The sequence below is a fragment of the Papilio polytes genome, unplaced genomic scaffold, assembly GCF_000836215.1.
Source record: "Papilio polytes unplaced genomic scaffold, Ppol_1.0 DF823693.1, whole genome shotgun sequence".
Taxonomy (NCBI): Eukaryota; Metazoa; Arthropoda; class Insecta; order Lepidoptera; family Papilionidae; genus Papilio; species Papilio polytes.
Window position 1 is genome coordinate 169,841 of NW_013525511.1, and position 21,578 is coordinate 191,418.

General features: G+C 32.2%; 5 protein-coding genes across 6 annotated transcripts; 3 read left to right on the forward strand and 2 right to left on the reverse strand.

The window, feature by feature from the left end:
* Window positions 1–401: 401 nt before the first annotated feature.
* LOC106103899 (zinc finger protein 37 homolog) lies at window positions 402–5,766 on the reverse strand. The gene is made up of 5 exons (XM_013283810.1): window positions 5,337–5,766; window positions 4,981–5,122; window positions 4,429–4,563; window positions 3,387–3,587; window positions 402–2,388 (listed from the first exon to the last, which is right to left on the reverse strand). The coding sequence occupies exons 1-5, from the start codon at window positions 5,490–5,492 to the stop codon at window positions 1,274–1,276; spliced, it is 1,749 nt and encodes a 582-aa protein (XP_013139264.1). The 5' UTR covers window positions 5,493–5,766; the 3' UTR covers window positions 402–1,273.
* Window positions 5,767–5,853: 87 nt separating this feature from the next.
* Window positions 5,854–9,552, forward strand: LOC106103902 (zinc finger protein 43-like). Its single transcript, XM_013283813.1, has 5 exons — window positions 5,854–6,138; window positions 6,247–6,379; window positions 7,088–7,204; window positions 7,466–7,690; window positions 8,474–9,552. The coding sequence occupies exons 1-5, from the start codon at window positions 5,989–5,991 to the stop codon at window positions 9,460–9,462; spliced, it is 1,614 nt and encodes a 537-aa protein (XP_013139267.1). The 5' UTR covers window positions 5,854–5,988; the 3' UTR covers window positions 9,463–9,552.
* A 240-nt stretch (window positions 9,553–9,792) lies between these two features.
* Window positions 9,793–14,463, forward strand: LOC106103905. Of its 2 annotated transcripts, XM_013283819.1 has the most exons (7): window positions 9,793–10,008; window positions 10,637–10,837; window positions 11,537–11,620; window positions 12,239–12,331; window positions 12,768–12,883; window positions 13,215–13,347; window positions 13,799–14,463. In XM_013283819.1, exons 1-7 carry the CDS (start codon window positions 9,951–9,953, stop codon window positions 14,191–14,193), a joined length of 1,080 nt encoding a protein of 359 aa, XP_013139273.1. In that variant the 5' UTR covers window positions 9,793–9,950; the 3' UTR covers window positions 14,194–14,463. The 2 variants fall into 2 exon arrangements, with proteins under 2 accessions (XP_013139273.1, XP_013139274.1); XM_013283820.1 differs by lacking the exon at window positions 10,637–10,837.
* Window positions 14,464–14,561: 98 nt separating this feature from the next.
* LOC106103900 (zinc finger protein 2-like) lies at window positions 14,562–19,764 on the forward strand. The gene is made up of 5 exons (XM_013283811.1): window positions 14,562–15,167; window positions 15,279–15,426; window positions 16,429–16,569; window positions 17,262–17,414; window positions 18,523–19,764. Exons 1-5 carry the CDS (start codon window positions 15,036–15,038, stop codon window positions 19,656–19,658), a joined length of 1,710 nt encoding a protein of 569 aa, XP_013139265.1. The 5' UTR covers window positions 14,562–15,035; the 3' UTR covers window positions 19,659–19,764.
* Window positions 19,765–20,749: 985 nt separating this feature from the next.
* Window positions 20,750–21,572, reverse strand: LOC106103906. The gene is made up of 2 exons (XM_013283821.1): window positions 21,246–21,572; window positions 20,750–21,019 (listed from the first exon to the last, which is right to left on the reverse strand). The coding sequence occupies exons 1-2, from the start codon at window positions 21,563–21,565 to the stop codon at window positions 20,815–20,817; spliced, it is 525 nt and encodes a 174-aa protein (XP_013139275.1). The 5' UTR covers window positions 21,566–21,572; the 3' UTR covers window positions 20,750–20,814.
* Between the last annotated feature and the right edge of the window lie 6 nt (window positions 21,573–21,578).

A 21,578-nucleotide genomic window follows, 5' to 3' on the forward strand; every position in this document is an offset into this window, starting at 1 on the left:
ATAACTTAAAAATGAGTAATTTTTATTTGAACGTAGAATATGAAATGAGATTTGTATATTCTAAAATTACCTATAGTTTAGAAACCCATCTATGATCGACTTTATGCTGAGTCTTCAGTCTTCAGTCAAGTATTCAACCTAAATCTTCCTAAAATTGAAAAAATTATGAAAGTTAGATGGATGGACGTTTGTTAAAACGTATCTCGGATTATCGAATCTCGATTAAATTTGCCATAGATGTAGATACGTGTTAAGAACACATACGCAAAATCCCCTGCATATGTAAATAATAATATGGGTAAAATAAAACAAAAAACATTTAAATAATCTCAATTCTTTATATAATTAAACTTAATAAATTAAATCTTATAAATACGTACTTACAATAAGTTTTGCAGAGTATATAAAAATTAATACATTATGGTTTTAAAAGTATATTGTACTTCTAGATTACAATAAAACCGATCTATATAATATTGATAATACCAATCAAATCATTTTAAAAACATGAGTCTTTTTCGTATGAAAACAGAAACTTATAAACCGATTTTAAAAATTACTTTACTATTTAAAAGCTCTTCTATTATGGAGTAATGTAGCATGTTTTATTTTTATACATAAAGGAAGAGACTAGTTTTTAATAGAAATAAATTTAAATCTTGTATTTTTAGCCTCTTTATAAAGATAATAATTTTTAACAAGTCACCAATACTAATCTATACATATCGTATTTGCATTGTATGGAAATTCACATAACTCTAAAGGTAATATTGTACATCAAATATTTTAACATTTACTGTCACTTGACTATATTTACAAAATAATTGTGATGTTAAGTAGTATGAAATTTAATGTTAATGGCAGTTAGCACAACACTATTTTATCTGTTGGCAACACCAATAAACTATATACGTCAGGTGTCTTAGATCTGCTCAATTATTAAAGCTAAATTCAGGGTATTTTTAAACCGCCCCTTAACTATATTATTAATACAAGAGGAATGGCGCCCCCATATGTCCGACACTCTAGGCTGTTGCTATACCTCGTCCTATCCTAACTCCGATACTGTCTAAATTAACTGCCAACAATACATTTTTGTTTTATCTGGCAACATAGTGCCTACAATAGTCCACTCAGATCAATAAGCGCTCATTACTAGAGGAACACGCTGTGTATATTGGGTGCCTGCACCCATTTCCGTTCACAGAGGGCCCAAGACATGCTCGCATCAACCGGGAGCCGCCATAAAGTTGGAATCTAACAATACTTTATGCTAAAAATAGCAGCCTTCAATATCACACTCCGGATGATGACTTTTTATATGAGATTTCAGACTCGCATTCTGTATGAACGCTTGGCCACATATATGACATCTATATCTTCTGTCATTAGTATGTGTTCGTATATGATACTGCAAGGACTTTAATCTTGGATAACTCTTCTCACAGTATTCACAGCGGAAGTTCCTTTCACCGGTGTGTGTTGCCATATGCTCTTTCAATCTTGACGGCAAGTAGAACCTTTGATCACAATATTCACACTGATGTTTGAGCACTTTCTGATGATTTCTACGCTGATGTTCAGTTAAAGTCTTCTGTCTATTATATACTTTATCACACAAATTGCATGGATAAGTTCTTTTTTGCCCATGAGCCTCTGTTAAATGTTTATTCTTTAACGCATATGACATAAAACATTCATCACACCTCGGACACCGTATTATTGCCTTCTTTTTATGCACAATATCGACATGCATATCTTTATAATGGTTCGACTTGAACATTTTCCCGCACACTTCACATGTATGTCTTTCATCGTCTTTGTGACGTTTCAAATGTGCGTCTAAACGAGGTTTCTCTAGAAAACATACACCACAAATATCACAAGTATAATTACTGAAATGTTCAACCATATGAGTATTCAAAGAGTTAAAATCTTCAAATATATCACTACACATCACACAAACTAGATCGTTCCAAGTTAATTTGTATAATAACATTTTATCCGGCGCTTCGAAGTAGATTTTTTTCCCATGCACTTGGTCTATATGTTGTTTGAACATCCCTAAATCATCGATTTTCGCTGTACATAGTTTACAATCGATTCTTGTAATATCGATTTTCGGCATTTTTTTATACCCCATTAATAACTGGAATGGCTTCGTATCATGTGATACTGTGTGTTCACGTAAATCTTCTGGTTTCGGATAATAATCTTTGCAATAAAAGCAATAATAATTATTCCGTCTATTTTTGAACGGACAAACATAAGAGTACTGTATTATTGTTAGTAAATTCTCCTCCGACATACAATCTAGATCTCTATCGTAAGTATTTTTCTTTTCCACTGGTGGTTTCTTGTTTTTTGTTGATGGTTTCGAACTTGTACCTGAAAATAAAATATAAAATTTTAGGTTACCTAAAAAAATGTCATATAGATATCGTTTTTTTTATGTTTGTACAATCGGGGAATCTATTAGTGTCTCACTTACAAGCTACAGTCGTTTGAATATTTTGTACGCATTGAAACGCGGAATTTTCCCTTTCCCTTTCCACCAGGCAACAGTGGTAGTGCCCGCTTTAACATCTTAGCACTGCAGGGCCGACACGCCCCCAGTAATACCACGACCACACAGAAGACAGGCGTGAAGTGGAAGCATTTCCGTGTTTCTTCTGATGAGTGTGGCGCCGGAGGCCCAATTTAAAGCTCTTTCTCTTTACCACCCTTTTCTTAGGAGAGGATGGGAAGGAAAAGCGGATTTGACGTCGGAGGAGACCCATAGGAAGAGGAAAAGTCCTCTTTATGAGCGTCTCCTTCTCCGTCAAATAAAGGTAGGCAACGCATCTGCAATTGCGGATGTCTATGGGCAGCGGTCGCTTTCCATTTCGGTAGATTCAGGTTTATATAATATAAGGTGGCTCGTTTGCCACCTTATATTATATAAAAAAAAAATCCTTAACACTATTTTTGTCTGTATGAAAAAGGTCAGTGGTACATGGGTAATTACTTTTTATTATTATCACTTTGTGCAAGTCACGATTGTACATCAGTTTTTTATATTATAAGGTGGCAACCAAGCAAGCGTCCACCTGAATCCGACCAACTGGCGAAGCAACTACCCGTAGACATCTGCAATTGCAGACTCGTTGCTTACCCTTAATCAACGGTAGAGGAGACCCACATAAACAGGATATTTTCCCCTTCCTATGCCTCACCTCCACCGTCAAATACACTATTCCTTCCCACCTTACTCTAAAGAAAAGAGTAGAGGAAAAGGGAATAGAATTAGGTTTAAGTTTGTGACCTATATTAACGTAAATTGAACCAATAAAACAAGTAGTTTGTTCAAAGATTCATATTCTAAAAAATATATTTTCATATCTCACCAGCTTTCTGTTTCTTGATTCCTTTCTGTTTCTTCTTCTGTACTCCATTGGTTTTGACCTTCTTCTTTCTAGTGCCATTCTTCTTTCTTATGATGGGTTTATCAGAATCTGATGATGAGACGGAGTAATCGCTGTCATCATCCATTGCATCGTCTTCTGATGCTATGGACGCATTCTCATCTTCTTTTTTTGGTTTGAAATCTGTAATTAAAACCAGTAATAGTAAGCAGGTAATTGATTTAATGAAATTACTAGCTTTTGCTTCGATATATCTTTGTGATATAACATTAATTATCTAGACTTTCACATTTATTACATACTAGCTGTTCGCGTGCGAATTCATCTACGTAAAATTGTAAAAACGCTAACGCTATTGTTTACAATTGTCAAATTATCAATAGCAAATGTCAAAATGACATGACATGACAAACCTTAGCAATCTTTCTTGATGTTGGCAGCAACTTATGGTCTCTTTCCCACATTAGGGTTTTTATCCAAAATGTTTAATGACGTTAAAATATATAGCCTATAGCATGACGTAAATGTAGGGCTTTTTATTAAAAAAAGAATTATTAAGAAATATGCTGTATTTGCTGACATATTAGGCAACAAAGAAGTGTGTGTTTACGCTTTATTATAATAGTATAGACTAGGTTTCGCCCGTAACTCAATAGAAAATAGCATATTTGTTCTTCTAGATTATTCTCTACATCTATGACAGCAAGATCCATTTAACAGTTTAGGGTAGAAACTCTGACAAACATCCATCCAAACTTTCACATGAATAATATGTATTAAGAAATTATGATTAAGATGTAAGAAAGATATAAAATAGGTTTTTTGCTATCATCGACTTATCTGTAATTATAAAGAGGAAAGATTAACTCAAAAACTACTGGACAGCTTTTAGGTTCTTGCACCAATAATTGGCTATGTTATTACTTATGTTTTTTTTACTATTTTTAATTTCACGGGGGCGAAGTCACAAGCCACAGCTAGGTTACTTATAAAGGCTCTTGTCACTTGCCTTCGTTACACTTACCTTCCACATCATCAGCGGAGTAATCATCAAGCATACTATCATCCCGTTGCTCCGGACATATTGAGTTATGTTCACTAACATCATCCTTCGGCTCCGCTTTCAATTCCACATCTATTTCAACATTCTTCTTCATCTCTGTAATGTTTATTAGTTTTTATAGTATAAGGTTAAAAGCTTAAGGCTTGGGTAGCCTTATTTTCTAGAGCCCACATCCACAGATGTATGGTGAAATGCTTGATGAGGGGATAAAACCTCTCAAAGGGCAGGAGGGAAATAAAAAACCTTCCGCGGTCCATAAGGCCGGAGATGTAGACTTAACATTTTTTTAATTATACTTGTTCATACTGTGAACTTCATCACAGTGACATGATCAAGAAGGGAGTGATGACTGAGATGACGGATGATAGAGATTGGAGGGTGAAAACCCGGTGCACCGTACCTACAGGAGTAGAATAAGTCAGGGGAGATGATGATGACTGTACACTATACTGTTCACACTGAATACTATTTAATGGTTAAAGAATTATTTGTCTTTATTTAAATAAATCATACCATCTTTATCTTCTAGCTTAGCATTGAGGAATAGTTCCTCAGACTGTAGTACTTGCTGTCTGAATGCAGAAGCATCTCTTAGTCTTACAACACAGGTAGCGCACACACCAGCATCCTTCATGTCTTCATCTATATGAGATAACTGAAATAATAAGCAAAAATATATAAATCTATGTTTATTATAGAGACTCAACACCAAACTATTTAATTCAGATGATCATAGCAACTTTATATATTTTTTTTAATTTTAATGATACTTTAAAATATACTTGTAATTAAAGTAATAAATCAATTGTTAGATTCACATTTATTGAATTTTTTACAAATATTTAAATATACATAAATGAAATACTAACAACAATTCCAAAGCAATCCATCAACATTTCCGCGTAAACTTCTTTCTTTTCCATCCAAGTGTATTCGGCGGTCAACAATCTACATTTTTTTATAGCTCGACAGAATCGACATAGAGCTGGATCTATTATGGGTCCGTTATTTTTTGCAGTAGTCATTGTGATAATAATGTGTCGGACAATATTTAATTCACAATTTATTAATGAAATAACAAAGTGAACACATAATTCAAGTTTGTTGGTAAAATAATTTAAAGACGAAGACAAGTCTATAAGTCAAAATCAACACAACACAACCACAGATCACAATCACATATTCTTCGCGGCGGCATTGTATCCTTTTACTTTTTGTAAACGAAGTAGTTAGACGAATAAATCGAACTAAAACATATTTTTTTCTTAAATATATCGATAAACGTATATTCGAGCTCTATTAAATTATTCATTTATTAATGTTTTAAGATTTAGGAGCAAAATAAATAATATGAAGCCGTGAAAACGTATTAACTCTGTGCATAAGAACACATTAGAATGTCAAAATTCAAATATGGCGCCTTGTTTTCATTGTCATGTGTTCGTTTTCTTAACGGTGTATTAATTTTTTAACATATAAAAATAAATAGAAAATAAGACCTGTTTTTATAAATTATTAATTATGGAGCCAAATACTGAAACTTTCATTTACATAGCAAGATGTAAGTGCTGTCTTAACGAAGATGAATTACAAAACTTGTGGGAGCCGTACGTATTTGAAGGTGAAACTGAGATTTACGGAGAAATGTTGACCGAATGTTTTTCGCTACCAGTAAGTAAAAATACTTATAATAATAACTAACACCCATATAAAGTAGTATATTGATGGTTGTTTAATTAAATCAAGTAATAGTTTATATTTTGTAACGTAACCTTACAGTCGCAAACTGAAGAAGAGTTACAGAGCATTGAAATGATATGCAGCTCTTGCATCAAGAGGTTGAGAGATTCTCTCGGCTTCAGAAGAGAAGTAATGGCGAGCGCACAAGTGCTACAAGAAAATCTAGATAAAAGTAAGATTTCATCTTATTTAAATTTAACGACACACTGGTGACTTGTCCAAGCCTCGCATGGTTTGGTGTATTATAGTGATAGGACTCGAGTTGCTTTTTACTCAAGTGACTCAAGTCATTTTTATCCATTATACCAAGCGGAGTAAGAAATTCTTACAGCAATTTCGCCTAAATTTGTTATCTTTTTAAAAATAAACTATTTCTGTTCTTTTGTTGAGTTTCTTAATCTTCATTTAAGTTAATTTTAAATCATGTTTATTATCTAAATTGTGTAAGAACATAAAAAACTGTACATATTTGGATCTCATGAAAATTACTTGTTAGAATTAATTAAAATGGATTAGAACTTATTAGTAGTACATTATAAAATTTCAACTAATAGTTGATATAAGAGGTTTCTTGATTATGTAGACAGGTTTAGTTTATAGGAAAATACACATTTTGTACAGATTTTTTGAGTAACTTTTACATTATTGCGAAAATAATTTCTTTATGTCAAATTAACATTGTTTTATTGGTTTTAAAATTTTGGTTACTCTATTTTTATATTCCTAGTGACTCGCATCTATAAACATCACTCGAGTCTTATCTTCACACAAGTGGCATTTGAGTGAAAAAGTTACCAGTACCGAGTGACTCCAGTGAAAAAAAATCACTCAAGTCCCAACACTAGTGTATTACCTTAATTATTGTATTATTTTATTTCAGTGTTCCTACATACAACAGTAAATGTTCAATTAGAAAATGAATCGGTTTATCAAAATGTTGAATATTTGGACATTGCTGAAGGTAAAGAGCAACCAAATGAGGACAACTCAGAAAATGGTATGTTTTAGTAACCAAATGAACTATTAACATTTTATGTAAATAAAACTTCTGCCCACTATAGCTAGGATCTTTTGCAATAAGCACAAGGTGGCAATAAACTTGACAACTGATATAGTACCTTTCAGAGGAAATATCGTTGAAAAAATGTTTTTCACTATGCCTTGTCTATATATAATTTGAATATCTTTGGTTGTAGTAAAGTTGCCTCCATGTCGCACTTGTAGTTAGAAATAAAAAAAAATAATCTATACCTTTCAGATGAAACTATGGTTAAACAAGTGACCAATGTTACAAAATGGCCGAAAAGGTTACCAAAAGAGAATCGTAATAAAACATACAAGCAGTATAGTGTAGCTGCATTAAGAATGGCCATTGATGCGGTGTTGAATGATGGAATGACTATCGCTGAGGCGTCTTTAACATACGGAGTACCGCGGAAGACCGTCACTGCAAAGATACATGCGGCAAGAAATAAAAAAGATGGTATGTCAAATGTTAAAATGCTAGCCTGTTACTACATTCGCGCGGTTTTCAAAATCAACTTAATCTGTGTGTTCTTCTAGACTTTTTTATAATATAAGATGGCAAACGAGCAAGCGACCACCTAAATCCGCTAAAATGGCGAGGCGACCGCTGCCCATAGACACCGCAATTGCAGATGCGTTGCCTACCCTTAATTGACGAAGAAGGAGACGCACATAAAGAGGATATTTCCCCTTCCTATGCGTCTCCTCCGCCATCAAATCCACTTTCCCTTCCCATTATTTCTCATAAGAAAAAGGTGGGAAGGAAAAGGGACCCTAGTTGGGCCTACAGCACCATACTCATCAGACGAAACGCGGAATTTCTCCCACTTGACGCCTCTCTTCTGTGTGGTTGTGGTATTACACCGGCTGAGCCGGCCCATTTGTGCGAAGATGTTAAAGCCGGCTCTACCACTATGTTCTGACATTAAGTTATAGATAGTAACACATCTCTCATTGTAATTAGGTATCAAATAACTACTGAAATTAAAAAAGTGTATTGAAATTGATATTCACATATACAATCCAGTTTTATTATCATACTAAATGTTTTAGTTTAGATGAATGGATGTTTACTATGTAAATGTGTTTAATCTTAAAGCTTGTAAAATTTGGCATAAATGTAAAACATAGTCTGGGAGAACATAAATGATTTATTAAAAGTCAGGTGAACTTAGTTAAAATATTTATTAATATTGAAATAATTTTAATAACAAAACATCCTTTATATTATTTCTTTCAGATATGAACGATGAGACAAACAAATTAGACGAACAAGAGAAACACAATAACTTTGTTGATGAAATAAAAATGATATTAACGTACACAAATGCAATACCTTACAGAACGAAAGCATCAAGATATTACTGTGTATATTGTAACGGTCCGGGATACGAAGATGCTCAAGATTTAAGAATTCACATAAGAACTGAACATATAGCTGAAAGAACGGCGAAAATAGACCAAATTATGAGACCTCAATGGTTGAACGAAGTGATTAAATTAGATATCCATTGTCTTCATTGCACGGTTTGTTTAACTGTGATACCAAATTGGAATGATATGTTCAAACATTTAAATAATATTCACCAGATTGTGTTAGATGAAGCATATAATCGTGTTATACCATATATTCTTAATAGGGAACTAAGTTGTGCGTTGTGCAGTGAATCTTTCTCTAGTTATCATTATTTAGATAGCCATATGAACACACATTATAGTAATTATATATGTTATGAGTGTGGGGATATATTCTTAGCTGCCAGTCGTCTAAACAAACATATTGAAATTCATCAGTTTGGTGTATACCCGTGCCCTGCTTGTGGTAAAGTTTTCAAATCAAAGAAATACATGAAGAAACATTATGATTATATACATAATACTGATAAGAAGATCAAATGCCATTATTGTCCGGAAACATTCTCCGGAACTTATGAAAGACATCAACATAACCTGAAAATGCATAAAGAACGGGTGAAAACTATGACCTGTGAGGTCTGCGGGAAGGTATTCGATTGGCTACCGTATTATACGACTCATATGAGGAGAATACATGGCACTGAAAAGAATTATAAATGTAAAGATTGCGGGAAAAAGTTTTTAATGAAATATGAATTGAATAATCATAAAGTAAAGCACAAAACAGAAAAGGACTTTGTCTGTGACATCTGCTCAAAGCAATTTAAAAGCAAGCCTGGATTATTGAGGCATTATCAGGTGTCTCATGGTTGAATTATGCGCTTTTATGTGCCAACGAATTTGTATTACATAGTAATGTAAAAATACTATTTTAAATATAAAATATTAACCATTTTTTAATAATTTTGTCTTTTATTATGTCATTCACAAACGTTAGCTATTGCATGTAAGCCACTGATCTCCATAAATAGAGGTAATTTCTTGAAAATTACAGCTTTCGATTTAATTTTATACCGTAGAATTAGTTAAGAAATCGATTGTGTTTGGAAAAACTATTTTTAACCATACTTACTCTGTAATTTATAATCTGCGCCTAAATTGAAATTTGACATTGACAGTTTAATTTCATTTGTTTACGTTTATACAAAGTCAAAGTTTTTAAAATTCAAATTTCATTCAAGTTCTAACGAAATAAAACTAAACCGCTAAAAAAAGAAATGATAGTAACGTAAATTAGATCATATAGGTGGTTTTCTTATTATAAAGGGACATAAATATTGTTTATTGAGTGATTTACAAAGATGTCAATGGTTCCGAAGAGTCCGCGACATAATTGTTATTTCGGTTGCAAGGTAAAAGGTAAGTCTTAAATAGGAATGATATAAGACACTTATAAATTTACCCGCACAAAGAGACTACTAATAACCTATTGGTTTGTTAATCGTAAAAATACCAATCGCAGCTAAACACTTTACATAGACATGGGTAACTCAACGTAAGTTGACCTGCAGGTCAGATCAGTAATCCGGCTCACGGATCACTACATAGTTTGTAACAAAAGTAATATGAATATGTGTTTGTTATTCACTAATATGGATAGATTGTGTGCAAGAGGATATGCTTAAGAAAGGAGTGGATTCAGATATGACCACTGATAGAGATGTATGGAAGAGCAGCACATACTGTGCCAACCCTCTGTAAGGGGTAAGGATGATATTACATTGCACTGATGTAAAGCTATGCTTGCTAGTGTCATCCTCATCACCGGCTCAATATATGTCTCCACTGAAGGACTCGGAGCCTACCCTAATGAGGGGTGACTAGGGCATAGTCAACCGTACTGGCCCACTGCATGTTAGTTGACTTCACACATTTCTTTGAATTACTTTATGTTCATATGAAATTCGAAAATCACATTGGTACATTGGGATTTGATCTAAGACCTGTAGATTGCTAGAATACTATTATAAAAATTATTCATTTTCAGGTCCATTGCATCATTTTCCTAAACTTAATGACATAGAAAGGTTTAATGTATGGAAAAAGGTTTTGCATAATGATATAATAGCAAAGGGAGATATATTTATATTTAACCAATTAAGGTTATGTAATAAGCATTTTGAATCGTGTTATATATCTCCGAGCAATAGGTTAACCAAAAACTCTTATCCAACACTATATTTAAATGGTGAGTGTTGATAAATATGATAATCCATTATCTATATTAAAAATTGGAGAATTGTATTTTAGTATTCAATTCACGTAAAACTGTTGGGCCGATTTTAAATTTTCTTTTACCATAAGGAAGGTAATTTATCTGTAACAAAGGCTGTTTTTTTTAATGCCATGTAGTCGAAGTCCTACTCAACAGCTAGCAAGCTAACAAATTGGACAATACCTTCCTTTGGGAATGGACCAAAAATACAAGTCAATAGTAAAGGAGCAGTTGCCATGGCAATGGCAAACTTTTGCATTTATAACATACGAGCTGTTGCCGGCGACTTCGTCCGCGTGGTATTAGAAAACATACGAACTATATAAATAACAAAAAGCTACGTATCCCCCGGGAACCGGACTCATGTATACTCCAGACTTTGTTTTACATCTGTGCCAAATTTCAATAAGATATGTTGAACCGTTGCAGAATGATCGAGTAAACATTAAAAAACTAAATTAATGAATCCCACGGGAACCGTAACTTATCCCGGGATAAAATGTAGCCTATGTGTTCTTCCAGACTATGCTCTAAACCTGTGCCTAATTTCATGGAGGATCTCCAGTACAGCCATTTAGGCTACAAACGCTAACAAACATCCATCCATCCATCTAAACTTTCGCATTTATAATAATAATAAGAAGTAATACTTTTCTATTTTTGTTATCACAGGTAATTCTGACAGTGCACCGACCACTGAAATATGTATGGAATTGCCTACGATTGTAACAGACCAGAATAGTCTCTTAAATGAAGGTGGGTAATCTGCAATTGTGATTTTCTATGGCCATCAGTCGTTTCGGGTTTCGCGAATTTAGACATCTTCCTGTGCCACCTTATTAAAAAAAATGATGACTAAACTTTATTAAAATTCTTTTCAATTAATCTTCATTTGGCTATAAAGTAGCAATTAAAATTGGGTTTTTATTATAATAAAAAAGTCCAGAAATAAAGAAAATATATAACTTTACTCAATAATGATGAAATATAAATTTAAAAAAATTCCTACAAATGCAAGGCCTCAAAGTTTTATGTCGATTCTATTGTTTTTTATTTTATAAATAAGATCAGCCTTTTATTGTTTAAATAAGCAAAGAAAGCAAAAAGATCCAAAATTTTGGTCGCACCATTTTGAGCTAAACTATTTAACTACGTCGTAGTCTGACTCCAAAAATCAAACAAAAAAATGGGACCCACATGCAAGCATAACCTATCGGATAAAAAAAGAATTATCAAAATCGGTCCACTAGCGGCGGAAATACCGTAACACACATAAAAAAAAATACGAATTGAGTACCTCCTTTTGGGAAGTCGGTTAAAAATAACCCCGTATAGAAGAGCAATACAAAACAGAAATACTACTTGTTATTACAGATGATGAGATGCCTATCAGTCCACCAACATCCCCAGATGTATGTATGGAGGTTGCAGATCAAGATACTGACTTAAATGAAGCGTTTTTGGAAGGTTAGTACCTGATTTTTGGATTACAGCATATTTTTGACCTTCAAAAAATCTATACTAATATTATAAAGAGGAAAATTTTTATTTTTCAGTTTTTTTTATGTATTGAAATAACTCTAAAACTACTGGGACAAATTAAAAAAATCTTTCATCATTAAAAAGCTATGTTATGACAGTACTGGACGAAGTCGATAGCTAGTAATTAATAAAAATGCATTATATATCAAACTAGCTGTTGGTCGCGACTTCGTCTACGTAGAATTAAAAAAATTGTACTGTACCCACTGTTTAAGCGATAACGTAGCCTTTTAATGGGGAAAGAATTATAAAATCGACCCAGTAGTTTTTGAGTTATTTCAATACATACAAAAATACAAATATTTATAATATTAGTGTAGATTGGGGTATTCTGTATTGTAGGTTTATTTTATTCTTATAGGTAAATGTATTTGCTGTCTTAAAGAAGGTGATTTACAAAACTTATGGGAACCTTACGTATATGAAGGTGTGACTGAAATATATGGAGAAATGTTGTCAGAATGTTATACTCTAACAGTAAGTAAAAAATAATAATAAAAATTGAATACCAAAAAAAAATCCAGACTTTTTGGTTCACTTTTTAAGAAAAACTCAATAATTATTGGATAGGTGTTATTTTTGATGAATCGAACCAAATACTTTCATATTCACATCAATAGATTTGACTATTTCCTTGATAGTTCAATTTTTTTTTATTCTAAATTCCATAAACATTGTAATTATTCTTGCAAAGACGTTTAAGAAATAAATAGACGATATATAGTGAAAAAAAGTACAATAGTAAATTGATGTTTTATTTAACAATATTTAAGATATATGCTATGAAAAAACCTCAATTTTATTACAGCCACAATCTGAAGATAATTTACAGAGCATAGAAATGATATGCCATTGCTGTATTAAGAGGTTGAGAGATGCTCTCAGTTTTAGAAGAGAAGTAATGTCAAGTGCACAGATGCTACAAAACTATCGGAAAAAATGTAAGATTTTTTCTGTTTTTTTTTTACATTGACATCCAGGACTTATACTTAACAAATGTTTTGTGTCCGTCCTTTTTTTAGGTAGATCAACAGGTTTATAATTATATAATTCAATAGTTTAAAATATTTAGACCGCTTGTACACCCACGAATGTCTCCATAAGCAGAGTTTTGTTGCCAGTTTCACCCAAATTAGAATAAAACCACAAACACTTGACACTGGCCTAATCCGCTGTGGGAGAGCCATAAACCAATAGAATAGAATACTTAACAATTAATCTTTTTAATATTATAAATGTATTTTTTTAGTAAGGATAGATGTTTGCACACTATTATCTCTATGTTTTCTTTTTAAAAATGTGTCTTTGTTTTGTTTCCTGTATATGTATGTAATTAGTACGGCCGGTTAAAAAAAAAAGGGTTACTAATTTTTAAATTTTTTTTCATTTCAGTGTTACTACACACAAAAGAAGAAGAAGATCCGTTGAAGTTAAAAATGGAATCACAATGTGAAAATATTGAAAATATAAATATCACGAAAGTTAAAGATCAATCGACTGAAAACTCAAGAAGCGTAGGACTTTTTCAAATTAAATGTTTCCATCGTCCGAAGAAATTCATCGGGACGAATAAACTGCAACTTAACCAAAAAACGAATAAAGAAAGAGAGAAAATAAAAATATGTGAGTACTGCGGGAAGAAATTCGATTGGTTCCAGGATTACGTCACACATATGAAAATAACCCACGGCATCAAAAAGAGTTTTAAATACAAAGATTGTGCTCAAAAAATTCTAAATAAACAAATAAACATAAAACAGAATATGCATTATAGCATAAAAATATAAAAGTGCGCACGCGACTGAACTATCGCACAATTGTTTAGTTTCGCTATGATCCTATTAGCTTATCTGGAGATGCGCACACTCGATTGTTAGTTGTTCAACTAAACAGTTAAATTGGCTGCAAAACAATCGACATTCGACAATCGCACAAGTTTTATGCCATTGTCGAATTGTTAATACTAAAATCATGCATTTTCATAAATTGCAAATAATTACGTTTTGTTTTAAATTTAAGACATTTGTTATAAATAAAAAACTTTAATTTTTGTATAACTTGGGTACTTTTTTTCTTATATAAATCAATTATGAACCAGTTCATATAGCTTCGAACTGAGCTTCGGCTCAACAAATACAATTGCAGCTCACGGCCTAACGCGACGTACTATGGGAGTTGAGTTGAACTGCCCGGTGACACGCGATTCACATAAGTCATACCCATCACTACTACAAAATAAAAGGAGGAATTTAACATAAAACTAGATACTATAGTAATTTTATAAATGCGAAAGCTTAGATAGATGGATGTTTTTGTTTGTTGTTTTTTTTTATCAAATTGCTGAATGAATCTGGGAGAATACACGGGCTTTTAATTTTTTTCGTTTTCGCGTTTACGGAGTTGCGGGGAAAGCTACAAGGTTTTACATGTTTTTTTTATTTACAAAAAATAACGAATCCGTTTTTTTCTCAACAAATCAAAGAATCGATTTCAACATTCGCTCTATAATTTAATTGCATCTGTGCATTAACTGTCAGTTCAGTTTGACAGTATAATTTTGGTATAATTTGTTTATTTACTAGAAAAACGTAAAAAATTAAACAACCCGTATATAACAAATGTTATAAAAATGGAAAAAAGATACGGCAAATGTCGATTTTGTGTAGAAAAAGGGGAGCATCAAGATCTTTTTACGGAATATTTGTCTAACGGCAATAAAGAAATCTATATGGACATCATTATGGATTGTTACAATATATACGTAAGTAAATAAATAAATATTAAATTCAGTTCCACAGTAATCTGTATAAAATAGACTTTTTTTGAGGAATGTTAAATCACTCGTATAACGTAACCTATTTTTATATTCCAGTTATCAACCAATACAACGCAGAGTTCCCTGATCTGTTCATCATGTGTAGAACACCTCAGGAATGCGAACAAATTCCGTATGATGATATTAGACTCGGAACAACAACTTTTAAATGCAATTACAGATAAAGAAACAGTTTTTATAAATGGTAACATAATTAAATACTTAAATTTTTATATTCAGAACGCACACCTTTGTCAAAAGTATCGCACAGTTGTTATTATCGCTTTGATTCCTATGACCTTATACAAACACACTACTCGATATTTAGTTGTGCAACTAAACAGTTGAATTCACTGCGAAACAATTGACAATCCCACAACAGTCTTGCAATAGTTTAGTCAAAGGAGTACTCCCACTCCTTCCCAACTGAAAAAAGTGTAATTTTAATCACCCGTAAGTTATTTCTATGTCTGTGGGTTTGTAAATTCCATTCTCACAGCCTAAAGCTTAAACCAATTTTGAGGAGTCAGGTTTTATTGTATTTGTCTTCTCCGCAGTTATAGGATATATTAAATTGGCACATAATATTTGTAGTTGAAGTTATTTTACAGTATTCTCTACATTTGTGCCAAAGTTTATCAAGATCCACCGTGAAGTTTACGCTACAAACTCTCACAAACATCCATTTAAACTTTGGCATTTATGATAATAGCAAGATTCCTAACTTTTATAGTTTTGGTAGATTTAGTCAGTTTTTTTTTTAATTAAGGATAGATTATTCTTGCCGCAACTAAGTGCTGGAATGACCTTCCACCTCCAATTAGAAATTTGAAATCTGTTAATTCTTTTAAATTTATATTAAAAACATTTTTACTTTCGACACAAAAATCGAGCACATAAAATCATACCCTGTACCCTGTGTGTATTTAATTCGTGATTTCTGCCAATGCACGCTAAAATATTATTTTGTTGTTTAAATGTGTCAGGTTATCAATTGCATATGTCAAAATTTTATTGTGACAATATACATTTTATTTTGAAATGGAGAATGAGTTTGTTATGTGTAAAACATATGTGCCATCTATTTTAAAAGCCACAGAAGATCACATATGCTGAGTGGTTATCACCAATAAATAAATAAAATAAAAATATAAATTCTGGAGTTAATAACAGTTTTAATGGTTTTTAATTATTTTTTTTTGTATAGTTCCAGCAAGTTCTCATCCTTTAGAAGAGTTTGAAAGCATAAAGACAGAGGATATTATCGATGTGAAAATTGAGAATGAGGACCAGGAGTCTATGGATTTTGATTCAGAATATTTTGCGGATAATATTGAAGATATTTGTGGTGAGATGTACAATTTAATAACCAGAGAAATTAATCTTGAATAGAACATGATCTTACATAGTATCTAGCTTTAGCCTGCGACTTTGTGTGGAAATAAGAAAACAAAAGTAGATTATGTATTCTTTAAGACTATTCTCTTAACAGTTTTTATATTTTAATCAATTTAAATTCTTTTGACAGAGATGGTAAATTCCTAGCTTTTTTAAGTTCATTTTTTAAATTATAATCATTATAAATTTTTTTTGGTCAATAAATAGTGTTTTATTTATTTTATAACGAGCTGTTGCCCGCGACTTCGTCCGCGTGGTATTAGAAAACATACGAACTATATAAATAAAAAGCTACGTATACCTCGGGAACCGGACATCTCGGGGGTGAAGCTTATCCCATGTATACTCCAGACTTTGTTTTATATCTGTGCCAAATTTCAATAAGATATGTTGAACTGTTGCAGAATGATCCGAGTAAACATTAAAAAACTAAATTAATGAATCCCACGGGAACCTTAACTTATCCCAGGATAAAAAGTAGCCTATGTGTTCTTCCACACTATGCTCTAAACCTGTGCCAAATTTCATGGAGATCCGTTCAGCTGTTTAGGCTACAAACGCTAACAAACATCCATCCATCTAAACTTTCGCATTTATAATATTAGTAAGATTGTAACAAATAGCATATTATTTAATTTTCAGATATTTCAACAAAAGATATAGAATCAGAGGTACTTTTAACTCCAGAAGCAGCGCTTATAGCCAGGTTCCCGAGGAATGAACTAAAACTACCAACACGACAATCTTTAAAAACAACATGCCCTGAATTCTTCAAACATCTCGAAATGTTAAAAGGTTTGTTACATTATCTTTTTGTTAATTGTAAACTTTGTCTAATGTTATAGAGGAAAGATTTTTATTTTTGTGTATTGAAAACTCAAAAACTACTGGGCCAATTTTAAAAATTCTTTCACCATCAGAAAGGTAATTTATCTGTGAGTAACATAGGCTATATATTTTATTATATTTTAATTTCATGTAAATAAAGCGGAAAAATTTGCATTTTTTATGTATTGAAATAACTCAAAAACTACTGGGTCGATTTTAGAAAAATCACTATTAGAAAGATAATTTTTCTGTGAATAACATAGACTATATTTTGTATATAATTTCACACGGGCGAAGTCGCGAGCAATAGCTAGTATATAAATAAAATCCTGTACAGGCTTAGATTTAATTGTACAGTTCAACTTTTAGTTTTAATTTTGCCTAATCATACTAAACTTGTAAAACCTCAGAACTGTTAAAACTGTGGTAGTGCCCGCTTTAACATCTTAGCACTGCAGGGCCGGCACACCCCCAGTAATACCACGACCACACAGAAAACAGGCGTGAAATGGAAGCAATTCCGTGTTTCGTCTGATGAGTGTGGTGCCAGAGGCCTAATTTTAGTCCCTTTCTCTTTCCACCCTTTTCTTAAGAGGAAAGGTTGGGAAGGTAAAGAGGAGGAAATGCATATGAAGGGGAAATGTAGGTAACGCTTCTGCAATTGCGAATGTTTATGGGCAGCGGTCGCTTACTATTTCAGTGGATTCAGGTGGCTGCTTGCTCGTTTGCCACCTAATATTATAAAAAAAAGAACTAAAGGTTGGGTGTATATCTAGTTCAAAATGAATTTTCTTTAGGATTTTGACACATGTATAAAACTTTGTACTAATATTATAAAGAGGAATAATTTATATTTCTGTATGTAACAAATAAACTCAAAAACTACTGAAGTTGTTTTAAAAATTCTTACATCAGTAAAAAGCTATATTATCACTGAGTGAAATAGGATTTATTTATTAGTATTTATTTTCAATTGTAGTTCAATATTGATTATTTTTTAGTTTATTAATTGTAAAGAAATACCCATTTGTTTTTAAACTTCAGCTGTTGTCTAAATTGATTTTATATTTTTCAGATAAAATAGTCTTACCTAGAATGATAGCAAAACTTCTAGAAACAGATCCATCTCCGGTTAAAAAAAGGAAACTCTATATATCCGAGAAAATGGGTTATTTATTGAACGCAGCGTTATTACTAGAGAATAGTAACGCTACACCGTTCAAAAACAGAAATTGTTCCGGATTCCCGTGTTATTATTGTAGAAAATTATATGAAAATTTGGATAAATTACGTGAACACATAAAACAACATAAGAAAAAAGAAATAAAAAAGATACTATCAACTTTTGGTGCGGAATATTTCGTAGTTTACGTCGACGTTACTGATTTAAAATGTACAATATGTGATGAAAAAGTGTTAAATTTGAACGATTTAAAAACGCATCTAATAAAAAAACATAATAAAAAATATAATAATGAATACACAGATAGGGTTATACCTTTCAAGTTATCAGAAGATAATATATTCGAGTGTCAAGTTTGTGGTTTTAATTTCGAGACTTTCGGTTCTATAGAACGTCATATGAATGTGCATTTCAGGAATTATGTGTGCGAGGAATGTGGTTCCGGCTTCATAACTAAATATAGACTTCGAGTTCATACAAAATCATTACATGAATCTGGTAATTATCCTTGTGAGATATGTAAAAAGGTATATACAACTGCACAGAAGTTGAAAAACCATATATCAGCTGTGCATATGAGTTTAAAAAGGTTTAAATGTCCGCAGTGTCCGGAAAGATTCTCTGAATATTTTAAAAGACATAAACATTTAGTTGACGTCCATGGTATGACTCCGTTGAAATACAAATGTAATGTTTGTGATAAATCATTTGATAGAAGATATTCTTTGTCTCGACATTTAAAAAGAGATCATTTAGAAGAGAGGGATTTTCATTGTGACTTATGTACTTATTCATGTTTTACAAATAATGAATTGCGAGTACATATGATAAAACATAATGGTGAAAGAATTTATGAATGTACTGTGTGTAAAAAGTCATATGCGAGGAAAAAAACATTAAAAGAACATATGAGAATACATAATAATGATAGAAGGTTCGCTTGTGCTGTTTGCGGACAGGCTTTTGTACAAAAATGTAGTTTAAAAGGTCATATAAAGACGCACCATTTAGAATATAGTATGCAGTGAGTTCTAGAACATTCTCATAACTCAAATAATATTAAGGTTATACAGAAATTAGTATTGTGTTAACAATCTTGAAATGTTTGTAGAGATAGTATAGAAATAAAATAGTTTTAGTTATTTATTATGTATTTTTTAGTATTTTGTAAGTTTTTCCTTTTTTAAATAAACTGGTGATTGAAATATGCGTTTTATTTTTTTTATTTAGCTATAAATAATATTTTTGTCAGTACATTCTGTACAAACGAATTCAATAGAAACGAAAAATTATTCAAATATCTTATTTAATATTATCCTGATATAATTATTTCTTACTTTCTCAATCCTATGAATTTTTAAAATAATGCCATCAAAACCTATAGGTTTATAGCGCCATCTAGCGCTTGTTATTTGCCACCAAATACTCATTATTATTCCGATAGATGTCGCTTCATACATCTTGAAAATTCAACACCACGATGTTGAAAACCTTTCATCGGGAATGACCCTCGCGGGCCGCGGTTTGGAATTCATACTTACCTGGCGTAGGGGTTACCGTGATCACGAAGGCGGTTCCCCCAGGGCGAGGCCCCTCCATTGCACTGCGGTTGGGTTGACCCCTGCGATTATCCCTAATGCGGATAACTCGGACGCGTAATTTTTGGTAGTGGGGACTGCGTACGCGCCGTCCCCCATATTAAACAAATTGAATGGCGAAGTGAAGAGAAAACATTGCTTTACTTAAGCGCTTGCTTTTATTTTCACTAAGCAGAAAGTTTAAGGAGACTTCTTATCGAGGTTACTATATTTGTAATACGAATTACGAAGCAATAATCGTATATGCTTTTATGTGTATATTAAAAAAATCTTTGATTTCCCTTATGGCTGGTGTCTGGTGTCAAAACTTGGGTGGTATTATACGATAGATCACCAGGCCCTTATAACACAGATAGGAAACAAATACCAAACATTACTCATTTTACAAGTGGACATTTAATTTTAAGTAAAAATTTTGTAAGTGTGTGTATTTAGAATCTCCTTATTGAATTTGGTTATAAAAACATACAGACAAATTGAGTACCTCCTTCTTTAGGGAAGTCGGTTCAAAAATAGCCATGTAATGAAGAAACAGCTTTAATTTGGTAAAGGAATAATTCAACAAACAAAATACTGTCTTATACTTTTACAATTTTTCCAATAAATCCATATATGCACCTTTTATTAAATCTTCATTTTTAACACCTAGTTTGTTCTGCAAGTCTTTAGCGATAGCCTCACCTTCTTCCACACTCTGATCTGGTTTTAAAACCACTTCTAATTCCATAAAATTGCCCAAACCTTTGACATTATCTATATGAATTCTTGTCTGTCCAACTAAATACAGTTTTCTGTAAAAGAAATTTAATTTTAAACAGTTTCAAAACAGCAGAGTGCTAAGTAACTTCACAGATCCTGTGAATTGACTCAATACTTCCTTTTATACTGATAGTAACATGTTTTTAATGTATTTTTTAAAATTGCAATTAAATAACTTGATTTTTACATCAGCAAATGTTAAAAAACAAAACAAGTTTTTAAATTGAAGGGAATATTTATTATTTAAAATTCACTTACCGTTCTTTTATAACACGGCCGCGTATCCCGAGGCATTTCTGTAATATATTATCCAATTGTTCAGCCTTTTTACTCTCAACGGGTGAAAATTCCAATAGATCATAGTTGCTGAGTTTTGGACCTTCTTCATCGTCTCTACTATATCTAACCAGAACTGCTGCAGAGTTAGGAAATTTCCTCATTTTAAGACGGCCGTCGTTTACTTTGTAAAATACATCGTCCTGTTTTATAATAATACAAGAACTGCCGCTTAACTCCGCGGCTTTCTTACAAATCTCTTCGACATTATGTACTTTCGCTTTAATTTCAATATTACGCATTGTAAATGCTAAA